Source organism: Pristiophorus japonicus, chromosome 21 (assembly GCF_044704955.1).
Source record: "Pristiophorus japonicus isolate sPriJap1 chromosome 21, sPriJap1.hap1, whole genome shotgun sequence".
In the NCBI taxonomy this organism is placed as follows: Eukaryota; Metazoa; Chordata; class Chondrichthyes; family Pristiophoridae; genus Pristiophorus; species Pristiophorus japonicus.
This window is the reverse complement of record NC_091997.1, coordinates 62,477,052-62,500,435: the sequence shown is the minus strand read 5'-3', so window position 1 is coordinate 62,500,435 and position 23,384 is coordinate 62,477,052. Positions and strand designations below refer to the sequence as shown.

The 23,384-nt window shown below is 50.0% G+C and overlaps 1 protein-coding gene across 1 annotated transcript; it reads right to left on the bottom strand.

Moving 5' to 3' along the window:
* Positions 1-1,073: 1,073 nt before the first annotated feature.
* On the bottom strand, positions 1,074-21,984 carry fan1 (FANCD2 and FANCI associated nuclease 1). The gene is made up of 13 exons (XM_070864872.1): positions 21,411-21,984; positions 16,682-16,822; positions 15,772-15,970; positions 15,068-15,301; positions 13,901-14,032; positions 11,157-11,265; positions 10,682-10,801; positions 9,238-9,402; positions 8,380-8,533; positions 8,197-8,300; positions 7,661-7,855; positions 3,387-3,515; positions 1,074-2,976 (listed from the first exon to the last, which is right to left on the bottom strand). Exons 1-13 carry the CDS (start codon positions 21,964-21,966, stop codon positions 2,839-2,841), a joined length of 2,376 nt encoding a protein of 791 aa, XP_070720973.1. The 5' UTR covers positions 21,967-21,984; the 3' UTR covers positions 1,074-2,838.
* Between the last annotated feature and the right edge of the window lie 1,400 nt (positions 21,985-23,384).

Here is a 23,384-nt window from a genome sequence, read left to right as displayed (position 1 = left end):
CTTTCTAACCGCTCTGTGCTCTCGAAACAGTGGCAGCTCCGGGTACACTGGTGTAAAGATGTTGTCACTCTGGGACGCTCCTCCAGATGTTGTCACTTTGTAACCACAACAATCCCATCTCCAGAAACAAAACCTACTCAGCAGGTCAGTCAGCATCTGGAGAGAGCGGAGGAGATGATGGTGTAGAATTCGGGCCCCTCCCCTGCCCCATCTCTGGCGAAGGTCAGACAGAACATTGAGGGTTGTGACCAGCTCACTGGCTGGAACTGGCTTTGGCCAATATCTTAATTATCAGTTTAGTTTAAAGGAGTTTTCCTCCATATTGTAGAAAATAGTTCTATTTTTAATAGTTTAATCACACCAAGCTTTCTGTCCAATGTGATTGCAGCTTATCCCAATGCCCCGTTGTTAGTGATCTATCTGCAGACACAATGATTTAAGTTGCAGGTAGGGATATATTATTTAAGTTACGTGAAGTGATTGCATTCTTGTTTATTACGCAGTCCTTGCGATAACGCGCCCAACCTGAACATTCTGTCCTGTGAAATTCGCAAAAGTAGACTGTTGGCTCAAACGGAATCCTGCCCAGAATAGGTCCCACAATGCTTTAAACGCAGAGTGCTGTGGAACTTGTGAATAGGGAATGTTTGCAGTGAGCCTGTTTATTATGGAACTCCTATGTTTCAGAGCCCACTATCCTGGGTCTTGTAGACACGAGGGAATTGTTCACTGAGGGTTTGGTGTTGCATCATTGAAGCTCAAAACAAGGGAAGCAGCAACTGCACAACCCTCTGAGGAAAGGAACTGAGTACATTTTAGGAATATTAAAGGGCTCCAGTACAGAATCTGTTCCTGCACATTCAACCAATCCGAGACGCACGATATTCCTGGTAGATTGTGCCAGTTCTTGCTCGGTTATTCCGTGTTCTGCTATTTATTCAACGCCTGCTTTTATTTAATTCCAGGTTTAGCAGTCGTGGTGTTGGAAGGGAAGTCTGGGTTTCAGCTGCTGTGCACTGTGTGCATTACAATGTGTTTCCATTCATCCTGTGTGCCTTAAATGAAGCAATAAATTCTTTGGTGTAAATGTTCTTTAATGGAATCCACTTACCAGTCTAAAGCCTCCTGTTGTATAATGAATAGTAAGACAGTGATGTGAAAGTTATGACACCGTTGACCTGTTGTCTTTACATTCCCAACATAGATCATTTATTCATTAATCTCCACGTTGGAGCCAGGACCGGGGAAAATTAAATGTTGAGACTGTACAGGTTGGTGGTCAGACTTCACCTAGATTTGGTCCTCCTCGTGGTGGGTGATATAGTGGCCATAGGATATGTACTAGACTGACTCTCAGCTACTCCGACAGGCTCAAGGACATTGGTCTATTTACCCGAGAGCAGCGTAGACTGAGGGGTCCCCCGACAGGTCTATAAAATAATGAAAGGGCATGAGTTTGAACTGTGTAAGAGTAGGAATAGTCTGGATGTTGGGTGGTTCTTTGTTCCCAGAGAGTAGTGAGGCTCTGGAATGTGCTGCCGAGTTCAGAGTCTCTGCCTACAAGAGTCATATGGAAGGTCAGCCCCTTTATAGATAACACCGGGTCCGTGTCATCTCCTGAGGCAGTTGGATAGGGATTTTCCAGAGTACTTTTCCCCCAGATTACATGGCTGCAGGGGGTGGGGGAGGAGAGGTTAGCCATGCTGGTCCTGCTACTTGTCACGGTGTCTGGTCTTTCATTGGGCGTGTCGAGAGCAGCAGTGCCTAAAATGGTACCTTTCGTTTAAAGATGTGTTTTTGAGTGATGTGGGAGCGTGATTATGTTTCATTTACTGCTGTGGTTTTCTGGAGGTGGGGGAAGAGCTGTGATTCAGAGCCCAAACACCCAACCCTCATATCAAATTCCCAGAGTCGATTGGGATCAATTTGCACCTTCAAAAATAATAACTGTTGAAATACCAGGAGCCTCTTGTTCTGCATCTTTGTACAGTGTGTGGAGGAGTTTGTGTAGCGTTGCTGATAGTTTGATAGTTGCTGGTTGAATGGGGCTGACCCAGTAACCTACCCATAACACAGTCAAACCCCATGGTGCAATGTGAAATATTTAATGCACTCTCTGAATGAGGCTATTTCCAGAGCTTCTTAAAGTCGTGTCCTCTGCTTTGCACATCGAAAGAGGCCATTCCACTTCATTGTTTATCCTCCGCGCAAGCAAATAATTCTTCATTTACCCGCCCTGTACCCATGTTCTTTCATCATCCATTCACTCTAACCTTGACACAGTTTCTGCCGCTACAAGTGATTTCCATAACTGTATGAAGAAGCTTCTCCTGTCCTCTGTTCTAAATCTTTTACATTTAATCTTGTATCTATGGCTCCTGCTTCTCTCTACCCTTTTTATAATTTTAAACACATCTGTGGTCTTTACAGGATCATCCTCGGCTTGATCTATTTATTTTTACAGCTTTATGTCCTATGAACCTGTAGCCCTAAATTCCATCTGCCACTTTTTAGCCCATTTCCCCCCTTGCTTTGCAGCTTCCTGATGCTGTTACATTTTCTAATGCTGACATTCCAACATCTCAAATTTTTAGGCAGTTTGACAGCAGGAGCAGCCATTTATTTCCTGCTTTGTCTGGGCCTGGCTCAGCAGCACCTCCCGCAGGGCATGACATGTTCCTGCAGACATGGGCTGTCTGCCACTACATCATCCAAGTAGTTCACCTTCAGCCGTGGGCTTCATGGTCCCGTGGGACACACGGAGGAGAGAGAGAGAGAATGAATGCGGGTATGGGAGCAGGTCTGGTACGAGGGGGGGGGGTCCTGGATTCCGGGGGATTAGCTGAGCCGGTGACTCCGTGCACCGACCGCACTGACGTGGCAAACCTCCGCATCGGCCCCAAGTCTCCGCAGCTGATCCAACCACACTGTCTGCTTGTGGGAGAGTCGGTCACTCGGACCTTTCACTTCTACCAGCTGGAAACCAAAGAGAGAAACAGGTAAGGAGCGTTTAAAGTGAGATCACCTCAGGTGTGACAGCAATACAGACATAAAAATCAGGAAGAGATTGTGTTAAAGGAACATTCGATATTCAGGCAGCACAGTGTGCAAGGATGTGCACTCTCCCGGAAAACCTCCCTCCACCCCTGCAGGACAGCTCCATGGGCACAGCCACCCAGTGTGTTTGGGAGGGTGTGAGATCACAATACTGAGGACCCTGGGTCTCACCCTTTGGACGTTACATGAATGGAAATGAGCAGAACAGAGAAAAATAATCAATTCTGAATCCGTGTATTGACTTTGTGACTGGTGGGATGACCAGGCCCCTGGTATTCGGCCAGTCTCGGTACAAACACCGGTTGTAAGCTTACCTCAGACTCGCTCACCTTGTATTGGAGGCTGTGGCTGCTCCACACCACCAGATCAGGGAGGCCCCCACGGCTGTGCCTCAAGTTCTTGGCCAGAATCCTACAAACGCCACTCAGAAACAGACCACCCAGGCAGCTCACCAGGCTCTGAAAAGATCCCCATAAACACATCAATTCACAGCTAAAGCGACAACTTCACTACAAATCTGCTAATGACAGTCCTTTCAGTGAGGGAAATTTTCATCCTGTCACTGTATAACACTGGGATACAGTGCTGGTGGGTACAGGTCTGTCACTGTAGGGTACAGTACTGGTGGGTACAGGTCTGTCACTGTCTAACACTGGGGCAGTCGGTGAGTGAGCAGTGCGGGGAGGAGGGACAAGAAATCAAAAAGTGACGTCACAGCCAAGCTGGTAAGTGGTTGGCTGGTGAGTATATCTTTGATTTTGTGTTCTAATAGATAAGAGGATAAATTACTAAATAGCTGGGAGTCAGTGTTTTTGCTGGGTAATTTAAGGGTAACTAGTGGGATGGCAGGGCAGCTCGTTCAAACGGAATGCAACACCTGTGCCATGTGGGAATTCCTGGATGCTTCCCGCAACGGGGATGACCACATGTGCAGGAAGTGTCTCCAGCTCCTCCAACTCGACCGCCGAGTCTCGGAGCTTGAGCGAGGACTGGAGGCACCGAGGAGCATCCGAGAGGCACGTGGATAGCTCGTTTCAGGCGTTGGTCACCCCACAGATTAAAAGTGTACAGGGAATGGGTGACCGTTGCACACAAGAGTATGGCGAGGCAGGTAGTGCAGGAGTCCCCTGAGGCTATTCTGGCGAGGGCGGTGATGCCTCTGGGGAGTGCAGCCAGGGCCAAGTCTACAGCACCGTGGGTGGCTCAGCTGCACATGGGGGGAAGAGAAAGACGGGAAGGGCTATAGCGATAAGAGATTCAATAGTGAGGGGAGCGGATAGGCGCTTCTGCGGCAGCAAAACTATCAGGATGGTGTGTTGCCTCCCTGGTGCAAGGGTCAATGATGTCACTGAGCGACTGCAGGGCATTCTGGGGAGGGAAGGGGAACAGCCAGTGGTTGTGGTTCACATTGGTAGACGGGCGAGGTCCTGAAAGCTGAGTTTAGGGAGCTAGGCGTAAGATTGAAAGCCAGGACCTCAAAGATGGTAATCTCGGGATTACTGCCAGTGCCACGTACTAGTGAGGGTAGAAATAGGAAGGCTAGTCAGATAAATACGTGGCTGGGGCATTGGTGTAGGAGGGGAGGGTTTTAGTTTCCTGAACAATTGGGACCGCTTCTGGGGTAGGTGGGACCTGTACAAGTCGGACAGGTTACACCTCAACAGAGACGGGACCAATGTTCTCGCGGGTGGGAGGGCTTTCAACTAGTTTGGCAGGGGGATGGGAATCCAGGAGAGGGCTCTGAGCTAGTTAGAGTGGGTGAGAGCTCAGATGAACAGATCTCCAAGAAAGAATGCAAAAGGCAGGAGGCAACAGAGCAGAGTAGCACTGGGGTAAGTGTAAACCACAAGGTGATAGGAAGGGGCTGCAGGAGGTTTAAAAACTAGTATTAAAACACACTTTTCGAATGCTGCGTGCATTTAGGTAAAGTAAATGAGTTGACGGCACAAATCATTCCAAATGGGTATGATTTGGTGGCCATTACTGAAACGTGGTTGCAGGGTGGCCAAGACTGGGAATTAAACATACAGGGGTGATAGACAAGAAGGGAAAGGAGGTGGGGTAGCTCTGTTAATAAAGGATGATATCAGGGCAGTTGTGAGAGACGATATTGGCTCTAATGAACAAAATGTTGAATCATTGTGGGTGGAGATTAGAGATAGTAAGGGGAAAAAGTCACTGGTGGGCGTAGTTTATAGGCCCCCAAATAATAACTTCACGGTGGGGCAGGCAATAATCAAGGAAATAATGGAGGCATGTGAAAAAGGAACGGCAGTAATCATGGGGGATTTTAACCTACATATCGATTGGTCAAATCAAATTGTACTGGGTAGCCTGGAGGAGGAATTCATAGACTGCGCATTCGGGATTGTTTCTTAAAACAGTATGTTACAGAACCTACAAGGGAGCAAGCTATCTTAGATCTGGTCCTGTGTAATGAGACAGGAATAATAAAAGATCCTCTTGCAATGAGTGATCACAGTATGGTTGAATTTGTAATACAGATTGAGGGTGAGGAAGTAGTGTCTCAAACGAGCGTACTATGCTTAAAGCGGACGAGGGCAGAGTTGGCTAAAGTAGACTGGAAACACAGACTAAACGGTGGCACAATTGAGGAACAGTGGAGGACTTTTAAGGAGCTCTTTCAGAGTGCTCAACAAAAATATATTCCAGTGAAAAAGAAGGGATAACCAAGGAAATAAAGGAGAGTATCAAATTAAAAACCAATGCGTATAAGGTGGCCAAGGTTAGTGGGAAAATTTTAAATGACAGCAAAGAATGGCTAAGAGAGGAAAGATGCGCAAAACATAAAAACAGATAGTAAAAGCTTTTACCAATATATAAAACAGAAAAGAGTGACTAAAGTAAATGTTGGTCCCTTAGAAGATGAGAAGGGGGATTTAATAATGGGAAATGTGGAAATGGCTGAGACCATAAACAATTATTTTGCTTTGGTCTTCAGCGTGGAAGACACAAAAACCATGCCAAAAATTGCTGGTCACGGGAATGTAGGACCTTGAGATAATCATTAGGGAGGTAGTGCTGGACAGGCTAATAGGACCAGGGGACTTGTCCACCTTGAGTCCCGACGAAATGCATCCCAGGGTATTAAAAGAGATGGCGGAAGTTATAGCAGATGCATTCGTTATAATCTACCAAAATTCTCTGGACTCTGGGGAGGTACCAGCAGATTGGAAAGCAGCTAATGTAACGCCTCTGTTTAAAAAAGGGGGCAGACAAAAGGCAGGTAACTATAGGCCGGTTAGTTTAACATCTGTAGTGAGGAAAATGCTTGAAGCTATCATTAAGGAAGAAATAGCGGGACATCTAGATAGGAATAGTGCAATCAAGCAGACGCAGCATGGATTCATGAAGGGGAAATCATGTTTAACTAATTTACTGGAATTCTTTGAGGATAGAACGAGCATGGTGGATAGAGGTGTACCGATGGATGTGGTGTATTTGGATTTCCAAAAGGCATTCGATAAGGTGCCACACAAAAGGTTACTGCAGAAGATAAAGGTATGCGGAGTCAGAGGAAATGTATTAGCATGGATAGAGAATTGGCTGGCGAACAGAAAGCAGAGAGTCGGGATAAATGGGTCCTTTTCTGGTTGGCAATCGGTGGTTAGTGGTGTGCCACAGGGATCGGTGCTGGGACCACAACTGTTTACAATATACATAGATGACAGAGTGTAGTGTAACAAAATTTGCAGATGACACAAAGATTAGTGGGAAAGCGGGTTGTGCAGACGACAGAGAGATTTAGATAAGTTAAGCGAATGGGCTAAGGTTTGGCAGATGGAATATAATGTCGGAAAATGAGAGGTCATCCACCTTGGGGGGGAAAAAAAACAGTAAAAGGGAATATTTGAATGGGGAGAAATTACAACATGCAGAGGGACCTGGGGATCTTTGTGCATGAATCCCAAAAAGTTAGTTTGCAGGTAATCAGGAAGGCAAATGGAATGTTGGCCTTCATTGCAAGAGGGATGGAGTACAAAAGCAGGGATGTCCTGCTGCAACTGTATAGGGTATTGGTGAGGCCGCACTTGGAGTACTGCGTGCAGTTTTGGTCACCTTAATTAAGGAAGGATATACTAGCTTTGGAGGGGGTACAGAGACGATTCACTAGGCTGATTTCAGAGATTACTTATGATGATAGATTGAGTAGGCTGGGTCTTTACTCGTTGGAGTTCAGAAGGATGAGGGGTGATCTTATAGAAACATTTAAAATGATGAAAGGGATAGACAAGATAGAGGCAGAGAGGTTGTTTCCACTGGTCGGGGCGACGAGAACTAGGGGGCACAGCCAATTTAAAACCGAGTTGAGAAGGAATTTCTTCTCCCAGAGGGTTGTGAATCTGTAGAATTCTCTGCCCAAGGAAGCAGTTGAGGCTAGCTCATTGAATGTATTCAAATCATAGATAAGATAGATTTTGAACCATTAAGGGTTACGGGGAGCGGGCGGGTAAGTGGAGCTGAGTCCACGGCCAGATCCGCCATGATCTTGTTGAATGGCGGAGCAGGCTCGATGGCCTACTCCTGTTAATTTTTATGGGTACAGGTCTATCACTATAATACTGGGGTAGAAGCTATGTACCTGGGCCTGCTGAAGAGAGCTGAAGATCTCCCAGTTGACTAACGTGGCTGCTGTGCCTTTGTGACTGTTCCACACGTTGGCGATGAGTGTGTGGAGGGTTCCTGTGGGGGCATCTTGCAGGATCTCAAGCCTCGATTCAATGGGCTCCCTCCGGTGCTGATAGAAACACTCGGTGTAGAGATCCAGAGGGCAAGCCTGGGGCAGAAATACACCATTAATCACATTTATCAGGGCACTGTAGTCATCACTGGACTAAAAAAAGACCCTGGTTCTCCTCGGATCCCAACAATCTCGATCAATGAGTATACAACAGACCCAGTGCTGGAGAGCTTTGGGAGCAGGGCTCCAAAGTTACCTGTCCCTCCCGAATACGCAGCATTCACCCCACGGCATGTCTGACATTACTCCAATATGGTATCTGTCAATTTCTGAAAGAAATGGATCTATTTTGCATTTGAATGAATCGACACGCTTCCCCCAATCCCTGCCCAAGGTACGTACCCTAGTCTGGGAGAAGCAACCCTTCAGCCAAATACCTGATACGGATTCCGGAAAACATCCGGGATTCCGGGCAGGAAGATGATTTCCCAGAAGAGAAGTCCGAATAGCGTTAAGAAGGTGGCTCCTTCACCGTGTATCCCTGAAACACAGAGCGACAGATCACTGCACACAGTCTTCGCACCTCAGCAGCAATCAATGTGAGCTGATTTGGTGATTACCCTGATCGAAGCCTTGCCGCTGGTAGTGAGCCAGAGAAACCTCCTCCACCGAACAGATCACTGTGGAGCAAGACTCCCCCTCCCCCTCACTGGTGCGTTCCATCAGGAACAAGGCATTACCCATCCCCGGGCAGGCTCTGCCCTTCACTGTCACCTACAAAGAAAATTAAAACCAGCAATTAAAACCTGTTCAGATGCAGCCTGGCTCCCAGGGCACCATTATCCTGAAATATATATTAAAGGGTGAATTAAGAGGCTCCTTTATTGGCTCAGTGGGTAAAGGCCCTGCCCAGGGTGTGGGAAAGCAGGGCCCGGTGTGGAACTGAGCCCCGGAGCTATTAGAACAATATATAGGATTACATTTAAATAGAAAATATACATGACAGAATTTTACAGCATAGAATCAGGGCCATTAGATGACAATGATTTAAGACACTTTTCAATTTTCAGGTACTCAGCGAGCATCAGGAGGGGTAGTGGGGTAAACGGGGTCAAATCTCCCCCCTCAGGCAGCGGGGGGCTCTGCTGATGTCCCAGACAATCAATGGCGAGTTAGTGGACCCAGTCAGACCCGAGACAGATTTGTGGAAATAACGCAGTCAATAAAAGGATTTAAATAAAATCATCCACACCAGACCCTTGAAGAATGTGAGGTTTAGACGGGCGGGGTGATGAGGAATGTGAGGTTTAGACGGGCGGGGTGATGGGAGATGAGGAACGTGAGGTTTAGACGGGCGGGGTGATGAGGAATGTGAGGTTTAGACGAGCGGGGTGATGAGGAATGTGAGGTTTAGACGGGCGGGGTGATGAGGAACGTGAGGTTTAGACGGGCGGGGTGAATGTTGCTGGTACACTCACATGCGGCACATCTTCCACTCCCATCACTGGCAGATCCTGAAGAAGGTGGCGCCATTTCTTGCAGCTTGGGGAGTCACGTATCCGCATTGCCCGCTGGTGTAGCGCCAGGCGATGTCCCGTCTGTACCTGAGCATCGTTCAGCCCTTCCCGCACACAGCCGATTGCCTGGAATCAGAGAATGGTCACAGCACAGGAGGCCGTTCGGCCCGTGCCGGCTCTCTGCAGGAGCACCTCAGCTAGTCCCACTTCCCTGCCCTTTCCCGCAATGTTTTTCCTCATGTCGCCTTTGGTTCTTCTGCCAATTACCTTAAATCTGTGTCCTTTGGTTCTCGACCCTTCTGCCAATGGGAACAGTTTCTCTCGACTCTGTCTGGACCCCTCCAGGAAACCAATCCCAGCTTCTCCAGTCTATCCATGTAACTGAAGTCCCTCGTCCCTGGAACCATTCTTGTAAATCTCCCCTGCACCGTCTCCAAGGCCTTCACATCCTTCCTAAAGTGCGGGGCCCAGAATTGGATACAATGCTCCAGTTGAGGCTGAACTAGTATTTTATAAATGTTCATCATAATTCCTTGCTTTTGTACTCTGTCTCTATTTGTGAAGCCCAGGATCCTGTAAGCTTTTTTAACCGCTTTCTCAACCTTCCCTGCCACCTTCAATGATTTGTGCACATATACCCTTGGTCTCCGTGTTCATGTGCCCCCTTTAGAATTGTAGCCGTTAGTTTATATTGTCTTATCTCATTCTTCCTACCAAAATGTATCACTTTTCAGCATTAAATTTTATCTGCTATATGTCCACCCATTCCACCAGCCTGTCTATCACTATACTTCCAAGTTTTGTCATCTGCAAATTTTGAAATTGTGCCCTGTACACCCAAGTCTAAATCATTAATATATATTATGAAAAGCAGTGGTCCCAGTACCGACCCCTGGGGAACCCCACTGTATACCTTCCTCCAGTCCGAAAAACAACTGGTCACCACTACTCTGTTGCCCGTCACTTAGCCAATTCCGTATCCATTCTGCCACTGTCCCTTGTAATCCATTAGCTTCAACTTTGCTTGCAAGCCTATTATGTGGCACTTTATCAAACAACTTTTCGAAGTCCAGGTACACCACATCAACACTCGAACAGAATAATCTGAGGAGTGAGTCAGTGAGTTCAAATCAGCTTCCATCGTGAGCATTCTTCAACCAGGTTACCTGGACCTAGTTATTGATCAAACCTGATCAAGATCACAGAGCAGTCGGTGGTAGTGGGGTGTGATCCCCTGCACTGTGTCAGACACGGGGGGGGGGGTGGGCGGGGAGAGAAAGAGATCCTGTGACTGATCACCATAGTGGGACCTGCCTCATCAGGATCAATGCCCGGAAATACATAAGGACTCGGCAATGACATCACAGTAAGCAGCAGCCACACTGGCCCTCGTCGTCAGCAGTACCTGATCGGGCCGTTTCAGATGCTGCTGGAGATTCAGACTCAGCCGATCCCACCACAGCCCACGGCTCTCTGGACAAAAGATGCTTTGCTCCAAAAGGCTTTGCAATTCCTCCACCGCCTCCTGAGAATGAGATTCGAAGACAGGGTTTAACATCCGACACCAGCAGCTTCAATCCTCTCGTCAACACAACCTACTTGCACCCCTGCACAGGGTCACCAGATCACTAACTGGCACCGAGCCCTCGCACCGGGTCACTAATTGGCACCGAGCCCTCGCACCGGGTCACTAACTGGCACCAAGCCCTCGCACCGGGTCACCAGATCACTAACTGGCACCGAGCCCTCGCACCGGGTCATCGGATCACTAACTGGCACCGAGCCCTCGCACCGGATCACTAACTGGCACCGGGTCACCAGATCACTATAACCAGTTGCCGGGTCACTGCGCTTTTCTTGTGTAATTTTGCATTTTTTACCTGGTACATGTGCAGCCGCTGTAAAACTTCAACCCCACGGAATCGGATGCGCGTGTAGATCCAGCCCGCAGTGAAACATCGCAGGTACACCGGGAGCTCCCGACAGAACCTAAAATTAACCAATATTAGTCACCCATTCTAAAATGAAAAAGAAACACACTGGCCAGGTAATGTTTGTTTAGTGCGACTAGGGTGTTGGGGATCGGACGTTGCCCTCAGAGTCCTGGGCTCAAACCCATCTCTCTGCTCGCTGTTACAGACCTTGGCCAGTCTCAACCTGTCCCTGCGGGACCCGAGTCCACAGCACAGGTACAGTGTGACAGCGCTCACATTACTCACTGGGGCAGTAGGCAGGATTAATGAGGAACATTGTTAGGACAGTGTAGAGGGAGCTTTACTCTGTATCTAACCCGTGCTGTACCTGCCCTGGGAGTGTTTGATGGGACAGTGTAGAGGGAGCTTTACTCTGTATCTAACCCGTGCTATACGCCCTGGGAGTGTTTGATGGGACAGTGTAGAGAACGCTTTACTCTGCTCCTCTGTTAAAATTGTTCCATAGCTCATACCCAATCTTGTAAAACTGCCTATTGCCACCCGCTGAACACCCACCACTGCTGAAACCCTCATTCATTCTTCAGCTTCCTCAACTCCATCCTACACAAACTCCAACTTGTCCAAAGCTCTGCTGCTTACATGTGATCACGCACTAAGTCATGTTCTCCTTTCCTGCATCCTTGCCAATTTCCACATTGAATTCAAGATCCTTATTAACTATGGCTTCAGATCCACCCTGCCCCCCTCTGCAACCTCCCCCAGCCTCACACCAGCACTCACGCTCCACTCTTCCAACTCTGGCCTTACCCCCACCCCCCGTTCACCCCACTTTGAGAAGCACAACCTCCAGCTGTCTTAGCTCAATATTCTGGAACGCCCTCCTTAAATGCCTGAATACCCAACATGGACATGCCGTTGGTCACCTCTCCAATTCTTCTTTTATTATCACTTTGTGTCTCTGTGAAACACCCTGGGTCAGGCAGTCAGCATGGATTTATGAAGGGAAGTCATGTTTGACAAATTTACTGGAGTTCTTTGAGGATGTAACGAACAGGGTGGATTAAGGGGAACCAGTGGATGTGGTGTATTTGAACTTCCAGAAGGCATTTGACAAGGTGCCACATAAAAGGTTACTGAACAAGATAAAAGTTCACAGGGTTGGGGATAGAGGATTGGCTAACTAACAGAGAACAGAGTCGGGATAAATGGTTCATTCTCTGGTTGGCAACCTGTAACTAGTGGGGTGCCGCAGGGATCAGTGCTGGGACCCCAACTATTTACAATCCATATTAACGACTTGGAAGAAAGGACCGAGTGTAACGTAGCCAAGTTTGCTGATGATACAAAGATGGGAGGAAAAGCAATGTGTGAGGAAGACACAAAAAATCTGCAAAAGGACATAGACAAGCTAAGTGAGTGGGCAAAAATTTGGCAGATGGAGTATAATGTTGGAAAGTGTGAGGTCATGCACTTTGGCAGAAAAAAATCAAAGAGCAAGTTATTATTTAAATTGAGAAAGATTGCAAAGTGCTGTAGTACAGCAGGATCTGGGGGCACTTGTGCATGAAACACAAGGATAGTATGCAGGTACAGCAAGTGATCAGAAAGGCCAATGGTATCTTGGCCTTTATTGCAAAGGGTATGGAGTATAAAAGCAAGGATGTCTTGCTACAGCTATATAAGGTATTGGTGAGGCCACACCTGGAGTACTGCGTGCAGTTTTGGTTTCCATATTTACGAAAGGATATATTTGCTTTGGAGGCAGTTCAGAGAAGGTTCACTCGGTTGATTCCGGGGATGAGGGGGTTGACTTATGAGGAAAGGTTGAGTAGGTTGGGCCTCTACTCATTGGAATTCAGAAGAATGAGAGGTGATCTTATCGAAACGTATAAGATTATGAGGGGGCTTGACAAGGTGGATGCAGAAAGGGTGTTTCCACTGATGGGGGAGACTAGAACTAGGGGGCATGATCTTAGAATAAAGGATCGCCCATTTAAAACAGATGAGAAGGAATTTCTTCTCTGAGGGTTGTAATATGTGGAATTCGCTGCCTCAGAGAGCTGTGGCATTGAATAAATTTAAGACAGAAATAGACAATTTCTTAAAAGATAAGGGGATAAGGCATTATGGGGAGCGGACAGGAAAGTGAAACTGAGTCCGAGTCCATGATCGGATCAGCCATGATCGTATTAAATGGCGGAGCAGGCTCAAGGGGCCGTTTAGCCTACTCCTGTTCCTATTTCTTATGTTCTTAATAATTACATTCAAGACTTCATATAAAGGCACAGTGCTGTTATTCAGGTCCATTCTCTCCTGGACCCACTTCTCCCAACCCCCCATCTGAGCTTTCCCAGGGAGACAGGAACGGGTGTTCCCCAGTTCCCTGAAATGTATGTTCCCGCAGTCGCTGTCACCAGCCTCCCAGTTATGGGATTAACAAAGTGCCTCTAAATACAAAGCTGCACAAAGCTCCTCAATGGATATTGCCCGGGGGGGGGGGGGGGCAGTGCTGCCTGGTGGGGGTCTTTTCCCCATTAACATAAGAAATGGAGAGCAGAAATTCCTCCTCATTTCTGTTTTAAATAGGCGACCCCTTGTTCTGAGACTGTGCCCCCTGGTTCTAGATTCCCCCATGAGGGTTACCACCCGACACGGATGGTTGTGAGCATGCTGTGCATCCCTCACATTACCTGACGTCACTGCTGTTCTCCAGCGAGCTCCACTTCTCTCTGGCATTTTTATAAATCTGAAGGGCATCACTCCAGGTCCCATTGCTCATGGCATTCCCCACCTCGGCCAGAGAATGCACGGCTGCGTCGTATCTGTCCGGGAACACACAATTCACCCATCAAGGAACATTCACCCGTCGGGGAACACATGTCAACACCCACTATGAAACAAATAGCCCGTCGTTTCATTTAAAATGACAGCATTTCTGCTTCAGAAATCAAAATTGCACAAACAGCCTAATGCTGTGTAATCGTGTTAGGGAGCATCACCCACCTCTTCTTCAAACAATCTACTCATATATCCACCCATTATACATTAATTTATCTGCTCATACATTGACTTTCCATCAAGTCCCACACAGGGCCCTGCTCCCCGGAGCTCAGCCCCACACCGGGGACCCCCTCCCTGGGGCTCAGTCCCACACTGGGCCCTGCTCCCCGGAGCTCAGTCCCACACCGGGGACCCTCTCCCCGGGGCTCGGTCCCACACAGGGCCCTGCTCCCTGGGGCTCAGTCCCACACCGGGACCCCCTCCCTGGGGCTCAGTCCCACACTGGGGAGTGCTCCCCGGGGCTCAGTCCCACACAGGGCCCCGCTCCCCGGAGCTCAGTCCCACACCGGGCCCCCCTCCCTGGGGCTCAGTCCCACACCGGGGACCCCCTCCCCGGGGCTCGGTCCCACACCGGGCCCTGCTCCCCGGAGCTCAGTCCCACACCGGGGACCCTCTCCCCGGGGCTCAGTCCCACACCGGGACCCCCTCCCTGGGGCTCAGTCCCACACTGGGGAGTGCTCCCCGGGGCTCAGTCCCACACAGGGCCCCGCTCCCCGGAGCTCAGTCCCACACCGGGCCCCCCTCCCTGGGGCTCAGTCCCACACCGGGGACCCCCTCCCCGGGGCTCGGTCCCACACAGGGCCCTGCTCCCTGGGGCTCAGTCCCACACCGGGGACCCCCTCCCCGGGGCTCCGTCCCACAGCAGGCCCTGCACCCTGGGGCTCAGTCCCACACTGGGCAGTGCTCCCCAGGGCTTAGTCCCACACCGGGCCCCCCTCCCCCACACCGAATGGTGGATTTATCCTGTTAACTCTGTGCCTGCCCTATTTATTGAAGTGATCAGAGTGTGTTGTCACCTGAGTAGGTCGTCCCTGTGTCGAAAGATTTTGGTCTCCCTCAGCACGCTGTAACTGGGGAAGACGACGTGTCCCATGTTGACCATGAGCACTGTGGACAGCTGACTCTGTCCAGCACTGGCCGCCTCCTCTTCATCCGTCGACTCAGTCAGAGAGAAAAGTAGCAAAACCCGTGAGAACACTGCACGGGCTGGCGCAGTGACTTTCACACACCGTCCGACCAGCTCCTTCACCCTGACAACACATACCATTAAACGCAGGCTGGTAAACACACAGAATTAGAGAATTCACAGCACTGAAAGAGGTCATTTGGCACAACTGGTCCATGCCGTGTTTATGTCCACACGAGTCTCCTCCCGCCTTCATCTCACCTTATCAGCATATCCCTCTACTCCTTTCTCCAGCATCTTGTTTATCCAGCTTCCCCTTCAAAGTCTCTATGCTATTCGCCTCAAAGGACGAGGAACGTCCTCTAGGTCCATCGTGCTAGATGGCTTGCAATCCCTCCCCGAGTAGGTATTCCACACCCCACCTGTGCTGCCCCACCCTCACTGCTCCTTCCCCACCCTCGCTGCCCCCCTCTGCCTCTTCCCCACCCTCGCTGCCCCTTCTCTCCCCTCGTTGCCGCTCCCTTCCCCCCCTATACCCTTCCCGCAGGTAGTGTGCACTCCGCTCCGAAGGTTAAGTGGCGCCTGTTGAAGAACCTGTTGAGGATGGCGGAGCCGGGGCTCGATGGGTTCCGGTCACTACTGAAGATCGATTTCTGCTTGCCCAACTGGAGCAGGGACCCCAGGATCTCCGCCCTCTGACCCCGGGGTTGCAGGTGGAAGGTTTTAGCCAATAGTTTGAGCTCAGGGGCTGACAGCAGGTCCAGGGCCTCGGAGATGTCGCACAGTTCCGACCCTGTGGGGGGAAAGGACATCGTCAGAGAATAAACACACAGGGCCCTGGCGAACGGTATCCACTGACCCATGACCCCACACTATCGCGGACGTACCCAATGCTGGATGACTCAGGTGTACTTTAAAACATCCTGTGCCCCAGGTACATCTACTCAGCATCCAGAACAGTGAAAGCCCCCGAAACCCTTCACTTTTGGGGGAGATACTCATAAAAGGAATAAAGAAGCAAGCAATGAGACAATGGGGGCGAGTTTACCAAAAGCTTGGTGGAAATGATGGTATTTGAGAAGGTTTTTAAAAAGGCGAGGGGCAGGGTTTGGAGAGAGAGTTGCAGAGTGGCCAAGGTGGCTGAAGACCCTGATCCAATGGAGGGCCGAGGCTGGGGCGGTATAACAGGCCAGTCAAAGAATCGTAGAGTAGCAGGTGTAGGGCTGGAAAGGGCGGGGGCGAGGCCATGGGGAGAGCGGGGGGGAACAAAGCCATGGGGAGAGTGGAGAGTGAGAGGATAGCAGGGAACAATGGCACGGGGAGAGCGGGGGACGAGGATGCGGGGAGAGTGGGTGGCGTGGGATAGCGGGGAACAATGGCACGGGGAGAGCGGGGGACGAGGATGCGGGGAGAGCTGAAGATGAAGAGAAGGATTTTAAAATCAGTAATGCAGCAAGCTTCAATGTTCTGATTAAAACCCGCCCTGGATGAGGGATTCCTATACCTGTTTGTAACAAGCCAGCGAGACTCAGCTCTTCGATGGTGGGGGTCAGATCCAGGCCAATCTCAGCATAATCCAGCCTGCTCACTTTTAGCCAATTCAGCTTCCGTTGAAAGAGTCTCACGTAGAGCTTCTGGCCGGCAGCTGAAGACAAGAGGGGAGCATCCAGTAACTACTACGAGACTAACAGACCCAAACTGGGGACAGGACAAGGCTGTTAAAAAAGCATATGGCACAGAACTTATGCTAAACCTTTATAAAATGGTTAGGTTACCATTTAGAATGTGTCCAATAGAGGTGTTCAAAATTGAGGGGTTTTAATGCAGTAAATAAAGAAAAACTTTCCAGTGGCAAGAGGGTCAGTAACCAGAGGACACAGATTTAATATAGTTAGCAAAAACCAGAGGGAAGATGAGAATTTCTTTACACAACGAGTTGTGATATGGAATGAAACGGTGGGTGGAAGCAGATTCAATAGTAACTTTCAAAAGTAAATTGGATGAAAAAAATTTCATGTGTTAAAAGTGTCACCACAATATTTAATCGTGGGATGCATCTTAGCAAATGGCTCTCACTCGATATCCACAGGTGCATTTTCCAGACGAAGTGACTGGAAGGTGGGATCCCTGTACCCTGCGGTACTGAGGCTAACTAGCACCCAGGTTAGATTCACTGATGTCGATTGCAAATTCAGCGTGGCTCAGCCGACTCTATTGTTTTTGTTTCTTTTGTTCATGGGACGTGAGCGTCACCAACAAGGCTAGCATTTATTGTCCTTCTCCAATTGCCCTCGGGAAGGTGGTGGTGACCCTCCGTGTAGCCAAGGTGCTCCCACAGTGCTGTTAGGGAGTTCCAGGAGTTTGACCCAGCGACGATGAAGTAACAGCGATATATTTCCAAGTCAGAATGGTGTGTGACTTGGAGGGGCATTTGCAGGTGGTGGTGTTCCCATGCGCCTGCTGCCCTTGTCCTTCTAGGTGGTAGAGGTTGCGGGTTTGGGAGATGCTGCAGTGCATCTTGTGAATAGCATATACTGCAGCCATGGTGTGCTGGTGGTGGAGGGAGTGAATGTTTAAGGTGGGGGATGGGGTGCCAATCAAACGGATGGGGTGCCAAAAAGACAGAAAGATGATGAGTAAAAGTGGAGGGCAGAGAAACCCAAGGCAAAAAACAAAAAGGGCCACTGAATATAAAGGGGCTGCAGGAGGGGTCAAAACTAAAAATCATGGTTTAAAAACTAGTATTAAAACACTCTACCTAAATGCACGCAGCATTCGAAATAAAGTAAATGAGTTGATGGCACAAATCATTACAAATGGGTATGATTTGGTGGTCATTACAGAAACGTGGTTGCAGGGTGGCCAAGACTGGGAATTAAACATACAGGGGTATCTGACGATTCGGAAAGATAGACAAGAAGGGAAAGGAGGTGGGGTAGCTCTGTTAATAAAGGATGATATCAGGGCAGTTGTGAGAGACGATATTGGCTCTAATGAACAAAATGTTGAATCATTGTGGGTGGAGATTAGAGATAGTAAGGGGAAAAAGTCACTGTTGGGCAAAGTTTATCGGCCCCCAAATAATAACTTCACGGTGGGGCATAATGGAGGCATGTGAAAAAGGAACGGCAGTAATCATGGGGGATTTTAACCTACATATCGATTGGTCAAATCAAATCGCACGGGGTAGCCTGGAGGAGGAATTCATAGAATGCATATGGGATTGTTTCTTAGAGCAGTATGTTACAGAACCTACAAGGGAGCAAGCTATCTTAGATCTGGTCCTGTGTAATGAGACAGGAATAATAAACGATCTCCTAGTAAAAGATCCTCTTGGAATGAGTGATCACAGTATGGTAGAATTTGTAATACAGATTGAGGGTGAGGAAGTAGTGTCTCAAACGAGCGTACTATGCTTAAACAAAGGGGACTACAGTGGGATGAGGGCAGAGTTGGCTAAAGTAGACTGGGAACACAGACTAAACGGTGGCACAATTGAGGAACAGTGGAGGACTTTTAAGGAGCTCTTTCATAGTGCTCAACAAAAATATATTCCAGTGAAAAAGGGCGGTAAGAGAAGGGATGACCAGCCGTGGATAACCAAGTAAATAAAGGAGAGGATCAAATTAAAAACCAATGCGTATAAGGTGGCCACGGTTAGTGGGAAACTAGAAGATTGGGAAAATTTTAAACGACAGCAAAGAATGACTAAGAAAGCAATAAAGAAAGGAAAGATAGATTACAAAGGTAAACTTGCGCAAAACATAAAAACGGATAGTAAAAGCTTTTACAGATATATAAAACGGAAAAGAGTGACTAAAGTAAATGTTGGTCCCTTAGATGAGAAGGGGGATTTAATAATGGGAAATGGCTGAGACCTTAAACAATTATTTTGCTTCGGTCTTCACAGTGGAAGACACAGAAACCATGCCAGAAATTGCTGGTCACAGGAATGTGGGAAGGGAGGACCTTGAGACAATCACTATCACTAGGGGGGTAGTGCTGGACAGGCTAACGGGACTCAAGGTAGACAAGTCCCAGGGTATTAAAAGAGATGGCGGAAGTTATAGCAGATGCATTCGTTATAATCTACCAAAATTCTCTGGACTCTGGGGAGGTACCAGCAGATTGGAAAGCAGCTAATGTAACGCCGCTTTGTAAAAAAGGGGGCAGACAAAAGGCAGGTAACTAACTATAGGCTGGTTAGTTTAACATCTGTAGTGGGGAAAATGCTTGAAACTATCATTAAGGAAGAAATAGCAGGACATCTAGATAGGAATAGTGCAATCAAGGAGACTCAGCATGGATTCATGAAGGGGAAATCATGTTTAACTAATTTAATGGAATTCTTTGAAGCTATAACGAGCATGGTGGATAGAGGTGTACCGATGGATGTGGTGTATTTAGATTTTCAGAAGGCATTCGATAAGGTGCCACACAAAAGGTTACTGCAGAAGATAAAGGTACGCGGAGTCAGAGGAAATGTATTAGCATGGATCGAGAATTGGCTGGCTAACAGAAAGCAGAGAGTCGGAATAAATGGGTCCTTTTCGGGTTGGAAATTGGTGGTTAGTGGTGTGCCACAGGGATCGGTGCTGGGACCACAACTGTTTACAATATACATAGATGACCTGGAAGAGGGGACAGAGTGTAGTGTAACAAAATTTGCAGATGACACAAAGATTAGTGGGAAAGCGGGTTGTGTAGAGGACACAGAGAGGCTGCAGAGAGATTTAGATAGGTTAAGCGAATGGTCTAAGGATGGCAGATGAAATACAATGTCGGAAAGTGTGAGGTCATCCACCTTGGGGGAAAAAAAAAAACAGTAAAAGGGAATATTATTTGAATGTGGAGAAATTACAACATGCTGCGGTGCAGAGGGACCTGGGGGTCCTTGTGCGTGATTCCCAAAAAGTTAGTTTGCAGGTGCAGCAGATAATCAGGAAGGCGAATGGAATGTTGGCCTTCATTGCGAGAGGGATGGAGTACAAAAGCAGGGAGGTCCTGCTGCAACTGTACAGGGTATTGGTGAGGCCGCACCTGGAGTACTGCGTGCAGTTTTAATCACCTTACTTAAGGAAGAATATACTAGCTTTGGAGAGGGTACAGAGACGATTCACTAGGCTGATTCTGGAGATGAGGGAGTTACCTTATGATGATAGATTGAGTAGACTGGGTCTTTACTCGTTGGAATTCAGAAGGATGAGGGGTGATCTTATAGAAACATTTAAAATAATGAAAGGAATAGACAAGATAGAGGCAGAGAGGTTGTTTCCACTGGTCGGGGAGACTAGAACTAGGGGGCACAGCCTCAAAATACGGGGGAGCCAATTTAAAACAGAGCTGAGAAGGAATTTCTTCTCCCAGAGGGTTGTGAATCTGTGGAATTCTCTGCCCAAGGAAGCAGTTGAGGCTAGCTCATTGAATATATTTAAATCACAGATAGATAGATTTTTAACCAATAAGGGAATTAAGGGTTATGGGGAGCGGGCGGGTAAGTGGAGCTGAGTCCACGGCCAGATCAGCTGTTGAATGGCGGAGCAGGCTCGAGGGGCTAGATGGCCTACTCCTGTTCCTAATTCTTATGTTCTTATAAGCGGCTGTTTTGTCCTGGATGGTGTCGAGTTTCTTGGGTGTTGTTGGAGCTGCACTCATCCAGGTAAGTGGAGAGTATTCCATCACACTCCTGACTTGTGCCTTGTCGATGGTGGAAAGGCTTTGGGGAGTCCGCAGAATACCCAGCCTCTGACCTGCTCTTGTTGCCACGGTATTTATGTGGCTGGTCCAGTTAAGTTTCTGGTCAATGGTGATCCCCCCGCAGGATGCTGATGGCGGGGGATTCGGCGATGGTAATGTCACTGAATGTCAAGGGGAGGTGGTTAGACTCTCGCTTGTTGGAGATGGTCATTGCCTGGCACTTGTGTGGCATGAATGTTACTTGCCACTTAGCAGCCCAAGCCTGAATGTTGTTCAGGTCTTGCTGCAGGCGGGCACGGACTGCTCCGTTATCGGAGGAGTTGTGAATGGCACTGAACACTGCAGTCATCAGCAAACATCCCCACTTCTGACATTATGGTGGAGGGAAGGTCATTGAAGCAGCTGGAGGTGGCACAGCCCTGAGGACATGGCCCGGGGCCTCCAACAACCAGCTTCCCCGGTGCTCGGGGGGGGCTCCGGCCTGGGGAGAGGTTCCTCTGGACCCAAAGCCTGCCGCCATTTCCCAGCGGGGATACCTGATAGTTGCTGGAATGTTCCAATCCAGCCCCGGTCTTCTTCATCGAAAAGTTCTTTATCTTCGCTCCCGAGCACGGCGGCCAGCACCGTCACAAAGTTCGCGAGGTAATAGGGCGCTGGGTCCGTGTCCCGGCCCGCGGCCCCCAGCGCCTCTCCGGCCTCCGGGCCTGGATCCCCCGCTTCCGGGCCTGGACTGGGGTCGGGCTCCGGGCCTGGATCCCTCACCCTCTCTCCGGCCTCCGGGCCTGGACTGGGGTCGGGCCCCGGATCCCTCACCCTCTCTCCGGCCTCCGGGCCTGGGCTGGGGTCGGGCTCCGGGCCGTCCCCGGGGGCCGCTCCGGGCCCGCAGCCTCTCGCTCTCCAGAGCCGCCGGGAGAGTTTGGAGAGCGGGCGGCCCGCGGGCCCGCAGCTGCCGCCCCGCTCACCCGCCGCCCCGGACCCGCAGTTTCGTGGGGGCGGTGCTGTGGCCCCGAAACCACGGCCGGCGGAAGATTCCCGCCTTCGGGCTCGGAGAGAGAGGCGGCCCCGCGGCCGCTTTCTGTCCGGGGAAGTCATCGAGCGGAGAGCCGGCGCCTTCCACCGGCCCGCCAATCATAGCCCGCGCCTTGCACCGGCCCGCCCCGCCAATCATAGCCCGCGCCTTGCACCGGCCCGCCAATCATAGCCCGCGCCTTGCACCGGCCCGCCCCGCCAATCATAGCCCGCGCCTTGCACCGGCCCGCCAATCACAGCCCGCCCCTCCACTCACAGCCGCGCCTTCCACCGGCCCGCCAATCATAGCCCGCGCCTTGCACCGGCCCGCCCCTCCACCGCCCCGCCAATCATAGCCCGCGCCTTGCACCAGCCCGCCCCTCCACCGGCCCGCCAATCATAGCCCGCGCCTTGCACCGGCCCGCCCCGCCAATCATAGCCCGCGCCTTGCACCGGCCCGCCAATCACAGCCCGCCCCTCCAATCACAGCCGCGCCTTCCACAGCCCCGCCAATCATAGCCGCGCCTTCCACCGCCCCGCCAATCATAGCCCGCGCATTCCACCGGCCCGCCAATCACAGCCCGCCCCTCCAATCACAGCCGCGCCTTCCACCGCCCCGCCAATCATAGCCGCGCCTTCCACCGCCCCGCCAATCATAGCCCGCGCCTTGCACCGGCCCGCCAATCACAGCCCGCCCCTCCACTCACAGCCGCGCCTTCCACCGGCCCGCCAATCATAGCCCGCGCCTTGCACCGGCCCGCCCCTCCACCGCCCCGCCAATCATAGCCGCGCCTTCCACCGCCCCGCCAATCATAACCCGCGCATTCCACCGGCCCGCCAATCACAGCCCGTCCCTTCCACCGACCCGCCAATCACAGCCCGTCCCTTCCACCGACCCGCCAATCACAACCCTTTCCCCAGACTTGCTGTTTATCCTGAGTCTCCTCAGGCCGGCGCGGGCAGTCACAGCCCGAGCCCCATCTCACCTCAACACACAACAGGACTGACTGTAATTATTGTGTTAGTTGACGCAGTATAGACACTAGATTCCCCACTGCCCACCCAATGGGTCTTCTGGCGGTATCCTGCAGGCTCACCGCTGCTGGCTCCAGCCAATACCATCCAAGATATAACTCCAAATCTTCTTGAAGACATTCCTGAACAAGCAGACATTAAAAACATTAATTTCCAGGATTCCTAACGGCATTTGCCCAAACTGATCGAGCTGCCAAAAAAAAGGTACCGTAAGGGGTAAGCCATTTAGGACCGAGATGCGGAGGAACTTCTTCACCCAGAGAGTGGTGAACCTGTGGAATTCTCTACCACAGGAAGTAGTTGAGGCCAATTCACTAAATAGATTCAAAAAGGAGTTAGATGAAGTCCTTACTACTCGGGGGATCAAGGGGTATGGCAAGAAAGCAGGAATGGGGTACTGAAGTTGAATGTTCAGCCATGAACTCATTGAATGGCGGTGCAGGCTAGAAGGGCCGAATGGCCTACTC

Coding starts and splice junctions, on each gene's coding strand:
- fan1 (XM_070864872.1), bottom strand. CDS start 21,966: ATGACTTCCCCGGACAGAAAGCGGCCGCGGGGCCGCCTCTCTCTCCGA. Junction 10,802..11,156: donor AGCGGCTGCACATGTACCAG/GTAAAAAATGCA, acceptor TCTCATTCTCAG/GAGGCGGTGGAGGAATTGCA. Junction 8,534..9,237: donor GAGTGGAAGATGTGCCGCAT/GTGAGTGTACCA, acceptor TTTTCTTTGTAG/GTGACAGTGAAGGGCAGAGC.